The sequence below is a fragment of the Magnolia sinica genome, chromosome 9 (genome assembly GCF_029962835.1).
Source record: "Magnolia sinica isolate HGM2019 chromosome 9, MsV1, whole genome shotgun sequence".
NCBI lineage: Eukaryota > Viridiplantae > Streptophyta > Magnoliopsida > Magnoliales > Magnoliaceae > Magnolia > Magnolia sinica.
The window spans coordinates 5024193-5044795 of record NC_080581.1 but is presented as its reverse complement, the minus strand read 5'-3'; the positions used below and the strand labels follow the sequence as shown (position 1 = coordinate 5044795).

Here is a 20603-nt window from a genome sequence, read left to right as displayed (position 1 = left end):
AGCCCACCAAGCATGAAAACATCAAAACCATCAAGTCCATCAAACCCATCAAGCCCATCCATCCCATCCAACCCAATCTCATGTCCTTCACCAATGGTGGTAGGAACCATGTCATAAATGGCATTAACTTCCTCACCACCAACCACCATTAAAGGATCCCCTCCATCATTTATGGACCCACAACCTCACTCATAAACCCATCAATCCCCTCATCAAGGCCAGCCATAAAAGCTACAAAAGGGAAGAGACAAAAGGAGAAGAATACAAGGAAGAAAGAGACAAAGGAGGAGGGAACAAAAGGGAGGATCGGACGGCTTGAGCAGACAAGAGTATCAAAAAAGGGACAGAAAGAATGAACAGAGAAGAAGAGGGTTGCTGGAAGAAAAGATGGAAGTGGTACTCGAAGTACCGTTGCAGAAACTGACATCCCTGAATCACTGCGGCACCTGACAGAACAAGCAGAACAGGCAAAAGTCAGCGGGCGGTAGTCTGACTACCGCCCAGGCCCACTTTCCGGCGAAATCAGGGCAGGGTCCACTTCAGAAGGCCAGGACCATGGAATGTACATCCAAATGCGCAAATTAGGTTGCAAAAATGATCAAGAAATGATCCAAGAAGGCAACATTGAGTGATTAAAGTTTCATATAAACAGAGGATTACACAATTAATGGTGCATGGTTACATGATACAACGGAACTAATCATCGTCAGGGAGATAGGCATTCGTATCCTTACGATGAAAGTGAGGCCCCAAGATCCCTCCTCCAGCAAAACGTGTGCCGCCACCTAGAGCATAGTCAGGCTGTAAAATCAAACTAATACCGTGTTGCTCGCACCAGGAGTTATACTCTCTCTCTCTGGGTCAACGAAGACGCTGGCATCAAAACCCTCCAGGGTAGTGGTCAACTCCCATTTAGGCACTGACCTCCAATCAGATGGACTAGACAGTGGACTAAGTGGAACCAATGGGCTGCCGGTCAGCTGCTAAAAGAGCCTCTCTTCAAGGTACCACTTCGTCACACGAGGGTCCTCCAAGATGTGACGTCGTCGTGAGGCCTGAAAAGCCTCCTGAGCCCCGGGAGTAAGAGCCGCATTCGATCGGAGATACGGCCTGGTCCGGAACTGCAAGAAGAAAGAAAGGTCAGGGAGAGGAAGATGAGCAGAAAACAGGCAACGTATGGGCAGCATAGGGCAAGATAACCACTCACATCATCAGGAATGAGGGCATCGATATTTGACCTACAAGCGAGATCAGAAAACATGCGTGTATGGCTGCGGTCATCCTTGTAACACAGCATCATGTGAGGAAATGGAGGTGAATGATCGATCAAAGTGGGTGCTAGATGAGGAAAATGATCAAAAAAGTAGACATGTGCAAGACCACAATCAGAGAAGGCACACCAGACCATCCCCATGGAGAATAATGCAAAAGGGATAGGTGAAAGGTACCTCGATGACTGGATAGAAACCAGTCAAAGATTGGCTGATGCAGCGGATAGCTTTGTCGAGCCCTTCATACAAATGGGCAAAGAGGGCCGCATTCCAATTGCATGGCTTGGGAAAGGTGATATCAGCCATAAATGATAATAGATGGGAACTCACTAACTCATTCCCGTGACAGAAGATTATTGCTCCCATGGTGTATAAAATCAGAGCACGAGCTTTCACCACGCCGCGGCCTCGGTTTCAGGTACGCACCTGGCAAAGTTTGAGGACAGCCAAAGCAGCTTGAATCGATGACCGGAGAAATCTGCAGCATCCGGCATCATCCCTAGCAACTCCATCTAGTCATCCTCGAAAGGTACTGGTAGATCCTCCTCGAAAGGAACAGATCCGTCGTCGTATCGAAGACCCAGCTGCATGTATATGTCATAAGGAGTGATGCCCCACTCCCCAAAAGGCAGCTGAAAGGTATGGGTCTCAGGTTGCCATCGTTCGGCCAAAGCGGATAAGAGGGACATTTTCGTCTTGCTCAGACGAATCCGAAATAGGTGAGCAAATGGAGTGCACTCCAACACCTCGAAGAACAATGGCTGCGGATCATGGAACCAATCTGGCCAGTGAGTCATGATACCTCGTCCCCTCAAGATCGAAGGTGCGCCACCCTCCCAGGCTATATCAGAAAGGTGTCGGCCCTCTCAAGGAATCAATGTTTCCATTGTCAACGAAAAATCAATAATAACGCCGATATTATCGGTGTCACTGGACCAGCGACACCGAAACACCAAAAATTCATTTCTCTTCTTAATGTCGACGAAATATCGGCGATATTTTCAATTTTATTGGGAAAAAATAATTATCAGCGACAACTCTCCCTATTATTTAAAAAAAAAAAAAAAACAAAACAGATATAGAAAAGAAAAAAATCTCTTACCATTTTTTCCTCAAAATCTGCCCGTGGGAGTGGCTTTCGAATGGATTTGGTGGGCCAATCACGGGTGATAGCGCCGGATTTTCAGAGGTAAGAAATCTCTTCTTTTTTTTCTTTGAAAAGAATAGGTTTGAAAGAAAACCAATTTCGGCGAGGTTGAAGGGGATTTGAGTTGGGATTTGAAAAGGAGAGAAATTTGGGGAAAGAAATTTGGAATTTTTTTTAGGCGGAAAAAACGATGGAAGCTTTTTCGTTGAAGATGAGACGAAAGGGGCGCGGATTAGCTACTGCCAGGTTGAGTAGCTAGACTAGCTACTAAAGTGACGTCACCAAGTTCCGTGGGCCCCATCATGATGTATGTTTTGTATCCACGCCTTCTATCCATTTGGAGAGATCATTTTAGGGCAATATCCAAAGAATGAGTTAAATCCAAAGATCCAGTGGGCCCCAACATAGAAAACTGTGGGAACAGTGACGTCCACCATTAAAAACCTCTAAAGGCCACAAAAGGTTTAGATTAAGCTAATATTTATGTTTTCACTTATTTCAGGTATTTTTTAACTTTTGAACGGGTTGAATTTCAAATAGACATTATGGTGGGCTGTAGGATAGTTTCAACGGTGGGAATCACTCTCCCCACTGCTTTCTGTGGTGCGATCCGCTACAGATTTTTATCTCCCTCATTCCTTGGCTCATGCCCTAAAATGACATCTCAAAATGGATGGACGGTGTGGATACAACTCATACATCATAGTGGGGCCCACATAACTTGGTGACGTCACTTCAGTAGCGGACTCGCTATTCAACTTGTCAGTATCTAATCCGCGTCCAGAAGAAAGGAAGCAAGCTGACTGCCAGCGTGGGTACGTGTCATGCGATGACGTGCGCTGAAGCTCCTCGAGCTCCGAGTTGTACGAATGGTTCAAAGGTTATCAAAGTTAAATGGGCCCCAAAATGATGTATTTATTACATCCATACCGTTCATTCATTTTTCAAAATCATTTTAGAGCATGAATCAAAAAATAAATTATAGCCAAATCTCTAATGGACCACACCAGAAATAGCAGTGGGTAATGATTTTATTTTCAATTCAATCTATTCATAAGGTCAAAAATACCTAGATTAAGAGGAAAAACACATATAATATAAACTTATGTGACCCCAAAAAAGGTTTCAATGGTATACGTTTAATCCCCCACTACTTTTTGCAGTGTGGTCCACATGATCTTTATATCTATCTTATTTTTCAGCTTAAGCCTTAATACGAGCTCATAAAATGAATGGACGGTTTGGATATAACACATACCTCATGATGGGACCCATAGAACTTGCTAACGTCAATACACCCAGATACTTGGTACACCAGCCAAGACGAAAGCTCCCTTTTGGAGAATGAACTCGGTGCAATTACGAGGCTTTACAAACAGTGGTGCATCTCTCACGGCGGGGCCCACATTGATGTATTTATTTTTTATGCACGCCATCCATAGGTTTTTTCAGATTATTATAAGACACTAGCCCAAAAAATGAAGCATATCGATATCTAAGCTGGGCCATGTTTTAAGACAGAGTGGTGGTTGAACCTCCACCATTAAAAACTTCTTTGAGCCTGCATTAATGTTTTTATGTTTTTGTAATGTTTATTTGTCATCCAACCCTTTGATAAGGTCTCGTGAACCTTTATATAGAAAAGAACAAATATTAGGTTGGTCCAAAACTTCTGTAATCCATGAGAAGGTTTTAATGGTCTATCACCACTGTTTCTTATGTAAAGGTCCACCAAAGATTTGAATCTGCTTCATTTTTTAGATTATACTCTAAATTGATTTTTAAAAATAGATGAACAAGATGGATATACAATAAATATATCAAGCTGGGCCCCACCATAAGTGTTGTATTGTCTTACTGAAGGCTAAGGTTGCACATAATCCACTTTACTCCCTTGCACCACTAAGTGGGTGGGAGGGGGCTATTATTTATTTATTATTATTATTATTATTATTATTTTCAATTCATCCCAGCAAGAATGGGACCATGAACTGTTTGAATGTATATAAACATCATGCTGGACCAAGGAGGTTTATTTGTCATCCAAGTTGAAACCTTCCTAAGAGCTATGGCCCACAGTGGTATTTATTTGTCGTCCAAGTTGTTCATAAGATCACATAGAGATGGATGAAGTTAAAATACAAAAATGACATGGATCCAAAACTTTTGTGGCCCCTAATGATTTTTCAACGGTAGGCATGTTCAATTCACATTGTTTCTTGTGGTGTGGTCCATTTGAGCATTGGATATGCTTCATCTTTGGGATCAAGCCTTAAAATTATCTTGTAAAATGGATGGATGGGGTGGATAAAATACATAAATCACAATGGGCCCCACATATACGATAAGCATACTAATTTATATGGTGCGCATGTGTCACTTGTTTGTATCTTTGGATTGATGGGTCGATGCTCTGTGGGTGATAAATATTTTATCAATGCCGTCCATTTATTTTGATAGATAATTTTAAGGCATGAGTCCAAAATGAGACAGATTTGCATCTCAGGGGGACCACACTAAGGGAAACAGTGGTTATTAAATGCCCACCATTAAAAACAGTGGTATGGCCCACCACCAGATTTTTGGATCTGCCTAACTTTTAGAACATTATCCTATTGTGGCCTTTCAAAACAGATGGTAGGAGTGGATTTGTGACGTACATCTCTATCATGCAAAAAACCATACTGATTGGATAATCCAATACATCCTTGATTTGGCATCTTTGAGTTCATTCACTTTTACATGTCTTAATTATTATATGCCAACTTCATCTGTAATATATAAACTCATTTTAGTTGTTATTAAAGCAATTTTTTATGGCATCGCGTACTTTTTTTGTCACATTAAACGAAAACTTATTATGTAATGTATTTTTTTTGCAATTTTTCAATTCTTGAATATGTAAATATGTATTCATGTATGTCCTGAAGTTTCACTGAAAAATTCCATCATTTTCTCCATGTTTCCCCATTTTTTTCCTGCAATTCCGGTTATCGGCGATATTATCTGCGATAACGATATTATATCTTTATCTCTGGCCAATGAAACTTGTAGCGATACCAACAACTCGAACACTGCGAGGAATATAACAAGGATCGGTCAACTGGCGAGAGGGACCAGCCTCATTCCTACCACGGCAAGGCATGCTGCACAAACAAGGTTCATAGGTAGTATCCTTCTCACCACGAGGACAGCAGGCTCCAGTCTAAAAGTACAAGTCAACAGCCTAGGCCCATTTTCAAAAAGCCCATAAGGCCCAAGCCCACTTTCAAAGGCCCACTTCACAAAGCCCATCTTTCAAGGCCCGTTTCAAAAGGCCCATTCCAATGCCCATTTTTAAAGGCCCATTTTCAAAAAGCCCATTTTTAAGAGGCCCACTTCACAAAGCCCATCTTTCAAGGCCCGTTTCAAGGCCCATTCACCAAAGCCCAATTAAAGGCCCATGTCAAAGCCCACTTCCAAGGCCCACTTTCAAGGACCACCCTCCATATCTACATGTCCATAACTCAGGCCCGCCTTCATAAATTCATTTTTGATACCACATGCCCAAATAAATGTATCTGGCCACATCAAAGATCATGATATAGGGCCCACTTGAAAAATCTCATCCATCCATCATCCACAAAAATGACCAATCATCAAAACCTACACTATTAAAACACTCAAGTGGACCCCAAATCATCATCCAACGGTCCAGATCATTCAAAAAAAAAAAACAACAACAACAACAAAACAAGAGGATTTTTTTTAAAGGTGGGGCCCCTTTCTTATCACACCCCACTCTAACAAAAAAAAAGGATAAAAAAAAAATCCAGCCAACAATTTGGCCCAAAATAGAAAATCCAGCAAAATCCAATGATTAAGATCGACTCAAAATAGATCAATGGTCCTGATCGTGGTCCTCCCAAAAGTCCAAGAGAAGATCCAAACCCATCAATGGTTCCCTCAAACAAAAGAAAATGGTGATCCAGCAAAATCCAAACGAAATTCCTCAAATAGATGGTCAAATCACCTGAAAATGAGAGAGTCTCTCACAAGAGCAAATACAAGCAAAAAATCAAGAAAACTCCACCAAGATAGCTTCCAGGGACCACAATGGAGTCCCTGGACGTCCTGAAACTCATTTCAAATAGAGGATGAAGGACCACCGTCCGGACCAACGCACGGCTCGGACCAGTGGACCATTTAACGGACCGACAGTAATCGGACTACCGTTGGTGGCAGTCGGACTGCCGCCCCCGACCTAAAGTGCATGGGGCAGCGCACCTGTCCCCCATGATGAGTTGGACCAACCGGATCCTTCTCTGATCCGTTGGTAATAACTCCACATAAAGACAAAAAAGGAAAAAGATTTTTTTTTAAAAAAAAAAAAGAGCAAAGATTCTCTTTCAAAATCTCATGATAAGTTCAATTTCTCATGAGAAAATGAGAAGTTCAATAAAGTAATATCTCAACAATTGTTGAAAAGTACAAAAGAGGAAAAATGCAAGTGAATGGTAGTGAAAAGCCCCATTAATTTATTAGCGGAGGCCATCTATTAGTTAATAAAAATCGGCCAATCTCAACCATCCATGAGATCAGACAGATCTTTTCAAAAAATCCAAAAAAAAATTAAATTAAATTAAATTAAATAAAAAGCCCCATTAATTTATTAGTGGGGGCCATCTAACTTTCCTTGTAATAAAAACTGGACGATCATGACCATCCATGAGATCGGACGGATCTCTCAAAAATCCAAAAAAAATATTTTCAAACCATAAGTCCCATTAATTTCTTAGTAGAGGTCATCTGTCAATTTTCGCAAATAAAAACCGAACGACGACGCCCACCCGCGAAATCAAACGGAAATTTTCCCTATATATATATATATATATATATATATATATATATATATATATATATATATATATATATATATATATCCAAGCTGTCCGTATGTTTTTCCAGCTCATTTCAGGGAGGCAGATTGCGTCTTACCCCACCAGGACAGTAATCTAACGCAGTACACTGAGAAATCTTCCATATTCTCCAGTTGCAGTCAGTGCAAACAGCTAAATAAATATTCGATCCCTTCCAGTCTCCCCGGAGGATGATCGAATTCGTACATGATACATGTACGATTGGCCCGATCTCTATATCTAGACAATCGTACGAATGCTAGTAAAAAATGATTGGATCTATCTTTGGGAAGAAAAATCAAACTCAAAGTGACAACAATACATTGTAACCAAAGTTTCAAAATCAGCAAACTGCACGGCAAAGAATTACTTGCACGACAAAGAATTACCTGCACATACCTAGTCCGGGATATTCACAAAAGTTGATCGAGTCCAAGTCGGCATAGTGAGTTCCCCGTAAGGCCGCACCAATGCGCAAGGTAGCTAACCACTTTGACAATCAAACAAAACGAATACTCATAGGGTGATTACGTAGCAAAGGAACGACAAATTAAACAATACGGGAATCCTCGTAAAGCCGCACCAATGCGCAAAGGCCCTACTTTTCAGACTTACCCTCTAATGCTATTGATAATCCGACGAGAAAAGGTTGTGATTGGTGACCCGTAAAGCCGTGACGAATGCGCAAGGTACAATCACAACGTTTTCCTCAACCCTCGTGATATGTGCAAGTCATCTTTTTTCAAACAGTCAACTGACAATGATACAATGGTAAACAATAGATTTGAGTCACTATCCTTTCTGACCAGAAGGGTGGGGTGTCCACTCGCTTTGACCTTTGGTTGCCCACAACCTCGGTCAAAGAGGAGCATCTGTGGACACCCCACCCAAGCTAACTTCTTGAGAAGGCTAAGACAATCCAGGGACCATGATCATATTCTAAACCAAACCCTAATCCCAGCCTAAAACTTAAACCCTAGCTCGAAACCTTAAAATCCGCAACCAGAAACCGTAATCCAAACCGTTCGGTCCACATATAGTCCCCTCCTGTACCATATATCCAGACTAGAACCCTTTACCCAAACCTAAGCCCACCTATCTGAGCCGCAAAAACCCCAAGAGGAGACCATCGGACAAACCAATGCGTCAAACAAAGCCCACATGCTCAAGCCCGGCCCGAGTGCAGCTCGAGCAGTAGTTTGACTACTGCCGGAGGTACTCAGACTGCCACCGCTCTCAGCCCGCGTGTGAACCTCTGAGGACAGCTGTCCCAACGTCCGAAAGTCAAATTTCTCATAAAATTATCCCCTATTCAAGCTTATTTACCATTCTACCAATCCCAATAACCAATGAGAGTGCGACATGTCGCGTCTCTCTCTCCCCAACCAATCACCACCTGCCACATCAGCATTTACCCTCCTCAAACCCAAAAATTATCGAAAGACCATTGGAGAAGGCTATAAATAGCCCTCTCCTCTTCACATTTCAAGCATCCACTTCTCATTTTCAAAGCTAAGTGAGAGAGATAGAGAGAGGGAGGGAGGAAGAGAGTGAGAGTGAGGAGGAGCTCTAAAGCCTCCAAGTCCAGATTTTTCAGCTATCCCCTTAGCCGACTCCCTACCTTCAAACCATCTTGATCCCCAAGTCTATCCCAGATTGATCATGGCTCAGTTCATGTCTTAGCCTACTCAAGATCAAGCCAAAGATCCATTCATTTTACATGCAAGCATTCATCATGACATCTATTCCCTTCTCAACCCCCCTGCTTCTTTAGATCTCTAGTGAACGTATGCTCTGTGACTTGTCGTACATCGGATCCTGTCACATCAGAAATTCCTAGTGATCTAGTTTACTTTTTATTACCTTTTTTGCATAAGCATCATCACATCCGCCTTCTAGACATGTTGTTGGACGTATGCTCTGTGCCTTACCGAAATCTTGGATCTTGCCGCATTAGAAATCCACATGTGCCTAGTCCTATCTTGACTGCATCATTCATCCCTTGAGATTCCCATACCACACTAAGTAGAGACCGTACAATCATACGAGCAGAGAGGTTGCCTAACACCTTCCCTCTTTGTAACTGGGATCCCTTACCTGGAATCCCGCAGACCAGGAGTCAACCTAAGGTAGAAGAGTATTTGGATTTCTCTAACCTTACGTATTCCATGGTTCTAGCTGACCGCGGGATTCTGAGATTATTCAGCTAGTGGCGACTCCAACATTCAGAAATCAGCCTAATCACCCTCACCAAAAATGCACAAACGTGCGAATCAGCATGGGCACCGATTTTCAGTGTCTACACTATCTTTTTAAGTTAAGTTAATTTGATAAGCACGGCAAAGAGTAACTTATATGATGGAAGTCACTTTTCCTATAAGTTTTTATTTTTTCGTTTTTAAATTTTCAACTTATTTTTTTTACTTATCTCTCTCCATGTGATGAATGGTTTAAAAGAGGACTCACGTGATAAGCAGTCCACATCTTATGGATGACCCATTGATTGTCCACATCAAAGGTAAGCCCCTAATGATGAATTGCCCACATCAAAAGTAGGCTCTACATGATGGATGGTCGACATCAAAGATGGACTCTACATGATGAGTGATGGACATTGAAGGTGAGCCACACATGTGTTCACACCCCAAGTATAGGGTTGCGATGTAGTAATAATCTTGGTAAGACTAAGGTCGAATCCCACAAGGACTGAACCTTATACATAATCTGAAAGTAACTAGAACTAGAACTAGGCGAATATGTAATTTAAATCAGAAAGACTTAAGAGAGTAATGGTGAATTATTAACTAAAACTTGAAAAATCTAAAGGTGAGAAACTAGGGTGCCAAGGATCCACTTGTAAGGATTAGGGAGATCTATATTCGATTCAAGAACACAACTGGAATCAAAATCCTATCTTCATCCAGTAGGAAGATAATTCATTAAAATCAACTATAAACTTCTTTTGATCCAGTCTTTAAGAAATAAGAAAGATATAAATTAGTCTTGATTCTATCACAAAACCATGCCCATGAGACAAAGCAAAAACAGAATTTAACCAATCTACAACCAATCTAAGAGATGTATGAATGTTAGGAAGGATTCCATCATCCAATCATGTCCAAGGGGCAATGGTGAACAACAGGGCTTCCTGACTTCACAATCAAAATAATGAAAAAGAAATATTCAAAGCCATCTCTAACGTCTCGGAAAAATCCGTACAAAGACCCGAGTATCACCTCAAGTGGAAATCACTAAGGATCAAATTCTGTGGAAATTAGGCGAAAATTAATTAAGTATTAAACTAAATAAATCAGAGAATTAGCTCGAACCACTTTCTATATAAACTGTAAGACCCAAAACCATTAGAATCGCTAACCCAACATTACCTAGAAACCTAGGATCAATCTCAAAACCAAATTGCTCTCGGGAGCACATTGAAACTCCGTATCGGGCTTGGACCACACGTCGAAAGTCCGATGACTGCGAAACTATAAGGTTATGAACACCTTACTGGGCTTAACAACTATCACGGGAATCGAGTCCAAATAGTATCCAGAAAGGCACAACTTAAGCCTGGAGCGAAGTATGTGAGAAACGCGAATATCTTTAGAAAACGAACTCCAACTTAAGTGAATTGGGCTGTTCGCTTGCAGGCCAAATTTAAAGTTTCAGACCATCAGATTCTGACCTAACTACACCCTTGGATTAGAAAAATTTTCATATGAGCAATGGACTGTATGTGAGCAATGGACCTCCAGATGAGCTCCGTTGGCCCGAAACAGACGCCTTTTAACTATAACCTAAGTATACCATGGCCCTAGAGCCATTGACATCACTTCTGGGCCTATATAATGCCCTAAACCCACCCCTCTCTCATTCCATACAAATTTTCTCTAACCCTAGGGGAGAGAAGAGAGAAAAGAGGAGAAAAGAGTGGAGATTAAAGGGAAACCTTTGAGGTTTGCTACAGTACTCCTGTTCTACAACTCCACTCATCGAATCGCCTTTACGTCTAGCTACTCAACTCGTTTCAACTCCATTTTTAGGTAAGAAATCCTAACCCTAATCTGTTTTAGGAATCCAAATAGAGAAACCGGTGAAATAGTTAACCTATTTCAATGTTTAGGTAGTTGTTGTGCCGTAGACAAAGACGTGGTGTACAAACCAAGTTCGTAACGAGCACACTAACGAAAGGTGCAGACTATAAATGTTTAGGTTATGGTTTTCAAGGCTTTCAATGTCAGCAATGATTTATGTCTGACTTGATTGCTGCCATATGATCTTAGTTACGATGTTTTCGATATATCACTTCAAATCTTCAATTTTCTTCATTCTTCACTTAGTTTTCTTGAATATTTGGCATGTGAATTCTTCAATCTTGGTCTCCTAAGATCCATCCCTTGCCTTGGTGATTCTTAAGCATCAAATTCATGCTTTTTAGCACTCTTTTTCAATTCAATCTCTTAAATTCACCTTACAACACATACATGAGTAAAATAGAACATTAAGCGAATTCATGTTCATAAAACTAAGACAATATTTGAGTCTCAACAGTTACTACGTGATTTATGGATGAAATGCATATGTATGATAACATGTGTAATATGGTTGTTAAAATGCTCAAATGAGAATTGTATTTGAATTGGTTGTTAAATGTTGTTTTGACTATCACATATGAATGCCTATTATATCTGAGTATGATTGGGACTAATACGAAGTCTAGGCAATCGGTAACTGTTTCCAATCGAGTGGCCGAACTAATCTTACCACAACAGATACGTTCGATGAATCCGAGTCGTACGGTGATTATCGACGGTGGTTAGGCCACGAGGAGTGTATATGTGTTCCATGTCGATTAATTTAGTGTGCGCTCGTACCAATCGAACTTGTCAAGTAACCCGATTGATCTATTGCATGTTTACCATGTATGAATGCTACTGCTTGAACCTAAGGTACCGTTTATCAATGTAAAGGCCGTTTAACCTTGGTATCACGATCCGCTAAGACTCATGAGCTGGACATGGTGGTATGGGACATAGTGGTCGAGCTGTCGGCCTACGCTAGGGTGACGAGACTCCCTGTAGTGGCCAGTGAGCAACCCAAACTCGTGAGTCAAATACGGTGGTATGGGATACTGTATTCGAGCTGTCGGCTTACGATCAGGTGACGAGCCTCTCGTAGTGACCTCGTGTATAAAATAGGCCTACGTGGATGGTGACGAGCCTCCCGTAGTGACCTCGAGTGTAAACTCATGAACTTGCCTATCCACTGCTTTTAAATTAGGGGTGATGTTACCCTATAACTACCTATCATATGTGATTGACTAGGATTGACAACCCTAGATGGATCATTGTTTGGGTAAATGATATAAAGGGAGGTACCTTAGCTTCCCAAATCTGCTGTATGAATAGGCCTAATCAAGTACTCGGCTAACACGATCATGCACTGCGCTGCATGTGCTTAGGCGATGGAAGCACGGTGGGAGTAGCATGTGCGACCGTGAGATGGTGTCGCTGAGGGAGTGCAGGTGAGGGCATGCATCATTACCACATATCATCCTTGCATTAACTAGAGTAGTTAGGGAATGTTTGTTGTATTACTTTATTATTACTACTTGACTGAATTGATAACATATTAACCTTTGTCTTATAGTACCACTGAGTTGATCACTCACTCCCACTCTGGGTCGATGTTTTAAAACACCAACCAAACTCTGTTTTAGCTGCAGATAATGATACGGCTTACGAGGCTAAGCCAGACTTTTATGACGATGAGGAGTTCTCCTATGTACAGCTATCAGGCGGGTCTATGTAGACCATGTACTGATCGTCGAAATTACAGGGATTATATGATTTAGTCGGACATTCACATTTTGTCATTTTGTATATTTTGGAACAAAACATGTATATATTCAACCCAGTAACATACTCATACTCTAGAGGTTATGAAACACGTATATACTTTATATATCTATCACAATCTTCCGCTTGCTTAATTTATCTCTCTTGAGTATGATATGCCAATTTAGTGTAATCTCATTCATGTTTAATGTACTAATATGGACAATATTTAATCATCATTATCTGTGTTGCATAAGTGGTGCAACGGATCTCAGGAGTTGAGCCTTTACCCGACCCTTGAAATTCGGAGCGTTACACCATCACAGATCTATTATAATTTCAGTCACAACAGACCATTAAAAACTAGAAGCATTCCTTACAATCAAACCCGAATCAACATCAGTTCAGTCTAAGCATGAATCAAAGCAATAGGAACCTACCCGTCACACTACAGCTTCACCTCTTAGCCCTAGCTAAGAGGTTTAGCTGGCCATGGATATGATTAACTGATTCTTAACAAACATCACAGGAAAGAAAAAAAAAACTTAAGAAGAAAAGGGAAGTAGATTACTGCCCCTCTGATGGTGCCTCCACGGCACAGCTGATGCTCTCACATCCTTCTCTTCCTCTCTTTTATAAGCTTAGCAAAGTCGGTCGGGCTGGAGAGGAGTCGGTGCGAAAGGAGAGAAGTCAGTGCGTTTACGCACTCCCCTGCGTAGAGTTTTTACGCAGCCAAAATGGCAGCGTTCAAACTCTTCTCTTCCTTGCTTTCTTTCCAAAAGGACAACATCCCCTGGGACATTTTGGGCAGGCCTACACGATGAACGGTTCGGATTTTGCAATCGGACTTTCTTGGTGGGCTACAACAACCCGCAAAACTCGGACAGCGTCCGGACGTGAAAACGGGGCTGAACCTTACTGCGTTGCTTGGTGGGCCCCTGATCAGCGTCCAAATTGAGATCTACTCCGTCCATTGTACTCGTGGTGAGATTTAGGCGCGGGATAGTTGATTTTGGTTGTCCTTTGATGCGGCCCAAGGAAGTAAATCACACTGCACTGGTTTGATCGTTGCAAAATAGGCTTTTTGTGATTGTTGTGGCCGACAAGTGCGTGTGCATGGCTGACAAAGGTCAGAATTTTTTTACCAGATCTAGCCCCTATACACTATGGACAGCTCAGATCGTTTGCATAGGCCATGATGGAGGCCACTAATGATCAAACGGCGCCCCTGTTTGACGCTAGAGAAAATGGCAATTGACTTTTTTGAATGAATTACGGGTCCAAGGCGGTTTGACCGTCTTTTACTAGCCGTGCACATCTGGTTCACATGTGCACAATGCACACGCAACTCAGGTGGGGTCCGCAGTAATGGTTATGAGAAATCCAATCCATTCAACCATTCTTTCAGCTAATTTAATGGGTCTAGCCCAAGTTTGAAGCATATCAAGAAATCAAGTGTGCCTAAAATCAATAGTTTATGGGCTGATTTGTCCGTTGGACTACTTTTACAGGAATCCGAGGGATGAAATTCGACGTGTATGGTTAATTTATGGTTATCAGGCCAAATATAAAGTTTCGAGCTGAATGGATGGTGAGAATCCTGTGATCTTGCATTCCAGATGATTTTCAGACCTGTTTAACGTGAGTGGCTTGATTTTTTCAGACACGTAAATTCTTTGATCTTGGTCCCCTGAAGTCCTTTCCTTGCCTTGATGATTTGTGAGCATTAAATCCATTCTTTTAGTACATTTTTTCAGTCCATGCTCCTAAATACACTTTGCATCACAAATAATTAAAGCTGAGTGTTAAACAGTATTATGCTCATAAAATCAGGTAGCAAATGGGGTCTAATATGCAATATTTAACCCTCAACAACATGATAAATAATTTATTTTAATGATAGGCCTTATATGATAAACCATGGATATTAAGGATGAGTCGAATAAAGTTAATGGATAATTACTTACGTGATGCTGAAAAAGAAATATAATTTCCTGCACTAGAAGCTAATAAATATGTCAGTTACGGAAAATGCCCGTTGAATGAGTAAAAACTAAGATGAGCTAGAGGCATGAGTAAATTACCATCCAGAAGCCCCCCTAAGAGTCCAGGACTAAGCAAGTCATACAAATCCACCTAACCTTGTGTTTGGTTGCACCAAATGTAATAAAATATTGCACCGTAAATAATACGGTGGACCTACATTGTTATTGAACTGGGCTTTGGGCCTAAGCCCAGCACAATTCCGACTTGCTACTGGCTTGAGCCAACACATGTTAGATAATTGTTGGCTTATTGGTTTGATTCTTGGATGAACTCAAGTAGCCAAATTAAACCCATCCCCTCATCAGGCAGGCCACACCCCTATTTTGTTATTTATCATCTGCTATATATTATTTTCTATGTTGTGGTCCACCTAATCAGTGGAGGGATCTGATTTTTGCACAAGATGATCCTCATGGTGGGGCCAACCTATTGGATGGGGTGGATGTCACACATACATGATTAGTAGGAAGTTATCGACTAGGTAGAAGACAACTTATGGTGCACTCAGTTAAACGTAAGCATGTCTGGATCCTAAAAGTTTCCAGGGTAATAAACAAAAAGGAATTTCCCTTTCTGGACCGGCTCAAGACAAGGATGTTGCCGTTGACACAGAGTAGATTTCAGGAATGACATTTAAATCAATAATATAAGACTGACTTGTGGACCGGAACAAGTCATATGATGATTTTATCTATATATTTTGGCCCACTTCTCTAACCTCAGGGGGGCAATGAGCTGGGTCTGACCGGCCCCGCTTAAGACCCGACCCACAGCCCAAGCCCAAAATTTAGTTGGTCAGGTCCTGACCTAACCCGGCCAGGCCTGAAACATTATAAATGAAACTGATTCAACTCACTCCATCCAGAGATGTCAATCAAAGTCTTCCCCTCCGGTGATCTCACGTCCAATGACGAGTTTCCTGACGTTGCTAGATCATTAGAGGAGCAAACTAAATCTTTCTTTGAAGATTGTCAAGATTAGTGGAGGATTATCAAATCATCCAATTCCATCTCTGTCGGTAAGATCTTGAACTGAATACAAAACATTTATTAGGAGGCCGCGGAAGTAAATCCTGAATTTGAATCTAACAAGTTGAAGATAAGAGTCAGGAAGGTTTTAGCGGTGGAAATTTCTTTTCCCAATTTTTTTTTCTGGTGTGACCCACTTGAATCTTCTATCCACCTAATGTTTTGTCCCACGCCTTAAAATGAGCTCTCAAAACCGATGGACTGAATAAATTTCTATCATATATTGCTGTGGGCCCCACCCAGCACACTTGCGCAGGAAAAAATCCACGACCGTGACGTGCTGTACACGAAAGCGGAGTGACGTGCACGACACGAAAGTGCAGTTGTGTACAGTGCATTGCTGATTGACGTTAGCAAGTTATTTGGGTCCGATCATAGGGTATGTGTTATATCCAAACCGTCCATCCATAACTATAAAGTGGACCATTATCGCGATTATTATCTGTGGTGTGGTCCAGATGATCTTTGGATATTATTCATTCTTTGGATAATACTATATAATGATCTTTAAAAATATATGAACGGGGTAGATATAATAAATACATCACTGTGGGGCCCATATAACTCTGATCTCCTTTGAACCGTTCGTACAACTCAGAGATCGAGGAGCATCAGAACTCGTCTTCGCACGACTCATACCTACAGCAGGCAGCGGCTATATATCATACTGAGTAAACTCTATGGAGCCCACCGTGAATGCACGTGGTTTATCTACTCCAGATCGGATTGACCACGATCCGAACTCGCTCCAAAAAAACATTCAGACCTGGATGGCTCAACTCAATCCTCACCAATCCAAGCCGTCGGTCTGGTTCAAATCGGGTCGGATCCACCAGATCGGGCCAAACATGCCTAACTCTAGCCATAACGCACCAAAAGAAATAGTGCTTAACCTGACTGGTAATAATTATACATGCCCAACTCTGGTCGCGCTCGAGCCCAAGCCGGACCACCCAATTTTTTGTAGGGTAAGGATGGACCAAGCTCATGCCCTCCTAGACAGCTCGAGTCGGCCCACCTATGGGTCTAAAATTTTAGTCCCAGCCCGGCCCATTAACAGCCTTCATATGCTGGAATATCCATATCATATTGGTTTTTTCAGATAAGGGTAACCACGGTAAAGTCCCATGAGATAAGACGGTTTGTAACTTCTGGCCATTTCAGCCACAAGGGTTGACCCTGAACATCCCTTTCATAGAAGACTATGACTTGCCATAATCATCTCTTCATTAGCTTCTTTCCTTCTTCATAATCTCCATTGTATCTGCCCATCCATTCGAATTGGATTGCGAGAAGATGTCCGGATCGACCGTGCTTGGGAACTCCGACTTTACGAATTCAGGACGAAAACAAGTCAGCAAGGCGTTCATATACTCAATCAGTGAGATTCTGAAAACTTGATTTACAACTCTCATGTCACATTTCTTAGTGTTGTTCTCCTCCCCATGATATAAGATATGGAGCTTTTGCTTTTTCTTTCTTGCTCTCTGTTGTTCTAGAGAAAGCTTTTTCTTTTTTTTTTTTTTAGTGTTAGTAGCTCCTTTAGGGCCTGTTTGGATGCCTGTAAGTTGGGTAAGTGGGAAGTGACTTATAGGGAAGTCACTTACAGGTGGTGTTTGGAAGAGAAAACTCACCTGTCAGTCACTTACAGGCAAATCTACCAAAAAACTGCAGGGCGATGGGGGTGAGAAGTCACTTCCTTATAAGCCACTTACAGGCTCAACGGTCGGATTTTTAAAAAGAGGGGAAGATGGAGAAATGCACTCTCCCTCTCTTCAATCTCTCGCTCTCCCTCTCTGCAATCTCTCTCCGTCTGCAACGACCGCCCTCCATCTCTGCAATCTCTCTCCTTCTGCAATGACCGCCCTCCCTCTCTGCAATCTCTCTCTCTCTCTCTCTCTCTCTCTCTCTCTCTCTCTCTCTCTCTGCAACGACCGCCCTCCCTCTCTACTTCTCCCCAGAACGGTAGGTTTTGATCGCAATGTTTCCTTTTCTGTTTTGAAAACGGGAGTGGATTAGGTGTTACTCGTACGCATGCTCACCTTTGCACGTGCGCACGTGCGATCCTTTCCACACGTGATATGGGACTCTAATCCGAACAGTTCATGTGATGAAACATCCTATTAAAACCCCAGGGACTAATTTTCACTCTGATCTAAAACTCCGGTTGGCCATAGAAAAGTGATATGAAAATCAAAGGAGAAAACTGTTTTCTTTTGACATGGCCCACGAAGGTTTTGGATCAATGTAAATGTTGAGCCCTGTGGGTTTCATGGGATGCTTCATCATGTGGACCATTCAGATTTTGGACTAACATAGCTTATTATGAGTTCTCAAAAAGTTCTCACAAGAACTAGTGCCAACTGTGCGGCTATTTTTTAGATCCTCTATTCCAATTGTGGGAGTTCAATAACACCATTTCAAGATGTGGTAATTATTGACTTTCAGGCAACCCCAATCCAAGATGTGGCCTTTAATATAGACGGTCTTGATCCCCAAATTTGGATCCGGCTTGAATGGAATTGTCTCTCTCTCTCCTGGACAGGATTGCGATTCAGTTGAACTGAACATCCAAACGTGCCCCCATTCGTTAGTTTTCTGACCTTCTCACGAATTTTGCAGTTGCTTCTATACTCGGTCTGGTGGCGCTGGTAGTAATGGTGCTCATGATCTTCCAGAATGTTGGAGCTTTTTCTCTACTCGGTCTGCTGGCGCTGGTAGTAGTGGTGCTCATAGTCATCAGGTGGAGACAGGCAGGGATGTCGATATGGATAAACTACAACGCACGGATCCCTAACAATACTCCGGCGCCACCAATGCAAGTCGCCATGCAGGTGATCCCAGACTCGAAGCTCAAGATGGCCATGATGGAGGAATTCATCGATGGCATAGCAAGGGAGAAGTTGATCCGCTTCTCACGCCACCAGCTCGCGAATTTCACACGTAATTACACCACAAGGTTGGGCTCGGGCGGCTATGGGGTAGTCTACAAAGGAGAATTCCCAAACGGGGTTCAAATCGCCGTTAAGGTCCTCAATGGGCGGTTGAATGAAGTAGTAGAAGAGCAGTTCATGGCGGAAGTGGGAACAATCGGTAGGACCCACCACATCAATCTAGTCAAACTCCATGGATTCTGCTTCGATGCTGCAAAGATAGCACTTGTTTATGAGTACATGGGGAAGGGATCGGTCGACAAGTTATTGTTCAACAAGGACCGTCCAATCGGGTTGGACGTGTTGCATAAGATCGCCGTAGGGACGGCAAAGGGGATCGCGTACATTCACGAGGGTTGCAAACCGAGGATAATTCATTACGACATTAAGCCCGAGAATGTTCTTCTCGATGAGAATTTCACTCCCAAGGTAGCGGATTTTGGCTTGTCGAAGATATGTAGCTGGAACCGATCGCAGTTGACGAATATCGGATTTAAGGGGACACCTGGTTATGCAGCACCGGAGATGTGGGCCCCTTATCCAATCACATATAAATGTGATGTGTACAGTTTCGGGATGTTCTTGTTTGAGATTGTCGGGAGAAGGCGGAACTTCGACGATAAGGCAACGGAGAGCCAGAAGTGGTTTCCAACGTGGGTGTGGGATAAGTTTGAAAATGGGGATTTGGTGGGAGCAATGGAGCTTTACGGGATCGAGGAGAAGGATAGACTGACAGCCAAGCGAATGGCTGTGATTGCTTTGTGGTGTGTTCAGTTTAAGCCGGAGACTAGACCTCCTATGAGCAGTGTGGTGAAGATGTTGGAAGGGGAAATGGAGATCATCGCTCCACCAAACCCGTTCCAACATCTGATGCCTTCCAAAGAGGTTGTCACCGCGTGGACAGAAAGCGATACAAATTCGACTGAGAGATCGATTGCAATTATACCACAACCTGAGGAAGTATGAAATAGAAATGGCTTAGCTCATTTGAAGGGCAGTAAAATAATCATAAGGCTCCAGTCTGTTCAAGCCAAGGTTTTACCGAGTCTTTTGGTCGTGAGTCAAGTCACAACTCGGATGACTCAGTAATAACTTTTTTATAGTTTCATAGAAATGGGTTTTTTTCTACTTTCTTGGAATCCCAATTTGGGAGATTTATTGTTCTTAGATTGTAATAGATTTTTTAAGTGATGACCAGTTGCATGAAAGGTTAGCCAGATGCGTTGCTCTTCAAAATGGGTTACTCTCCAACCGCCAGGATAGTGATAGAAGAGTCTGGGATTTGGGCCACTCATTTGGTGGAGCCCAACACATGTATCTATATTCTCTGAGCATTGCTGCAACCCAACCTAGTGACTGAAGTACCTTCTTAAGGTAGGTGAGACTGTAGCGGGCCGGATTTGGAGGAATAAGATCTACCCGGTGTTAGCCAAACTGATT

At 42.2% G+C, this 20603-nt stretch overlaps 1 protein-coding gene across 1 annotated transcript; it reads left to right on the top strand.

Moving 5' to 3' along the window:
- The first annotated feature begins 18960 nt into the window (after positions 1–18960).
- On the top strand, positions 18961–20382 carry LOC131256724 (rust resistance kinase Lr10-like). Its single transcript, XM_058257738.1, has one exon. It carries the CDS (start codon positions 18990–18992, stop codon positions 20127–20129), a length of 1140 nt encoding a protein of 379 aa, XP_058113721.1. The 5' UTR covers positions 18961–18989; the 3' UTR covers positions 20130–20382.
- The last annotated feature ends 221 nt before the right edge of the window (positions 20383–20603 follow it).

Bases quoted from the DNA above. Each gene is read 5' to 3' on its own strand.
- LOC131256724 (XM_058257738.1), top strand. From the start codon at position 18,990: ATGTCGATATGGATAAACTACAACGCACGGATCCCTAACAATACTCCG.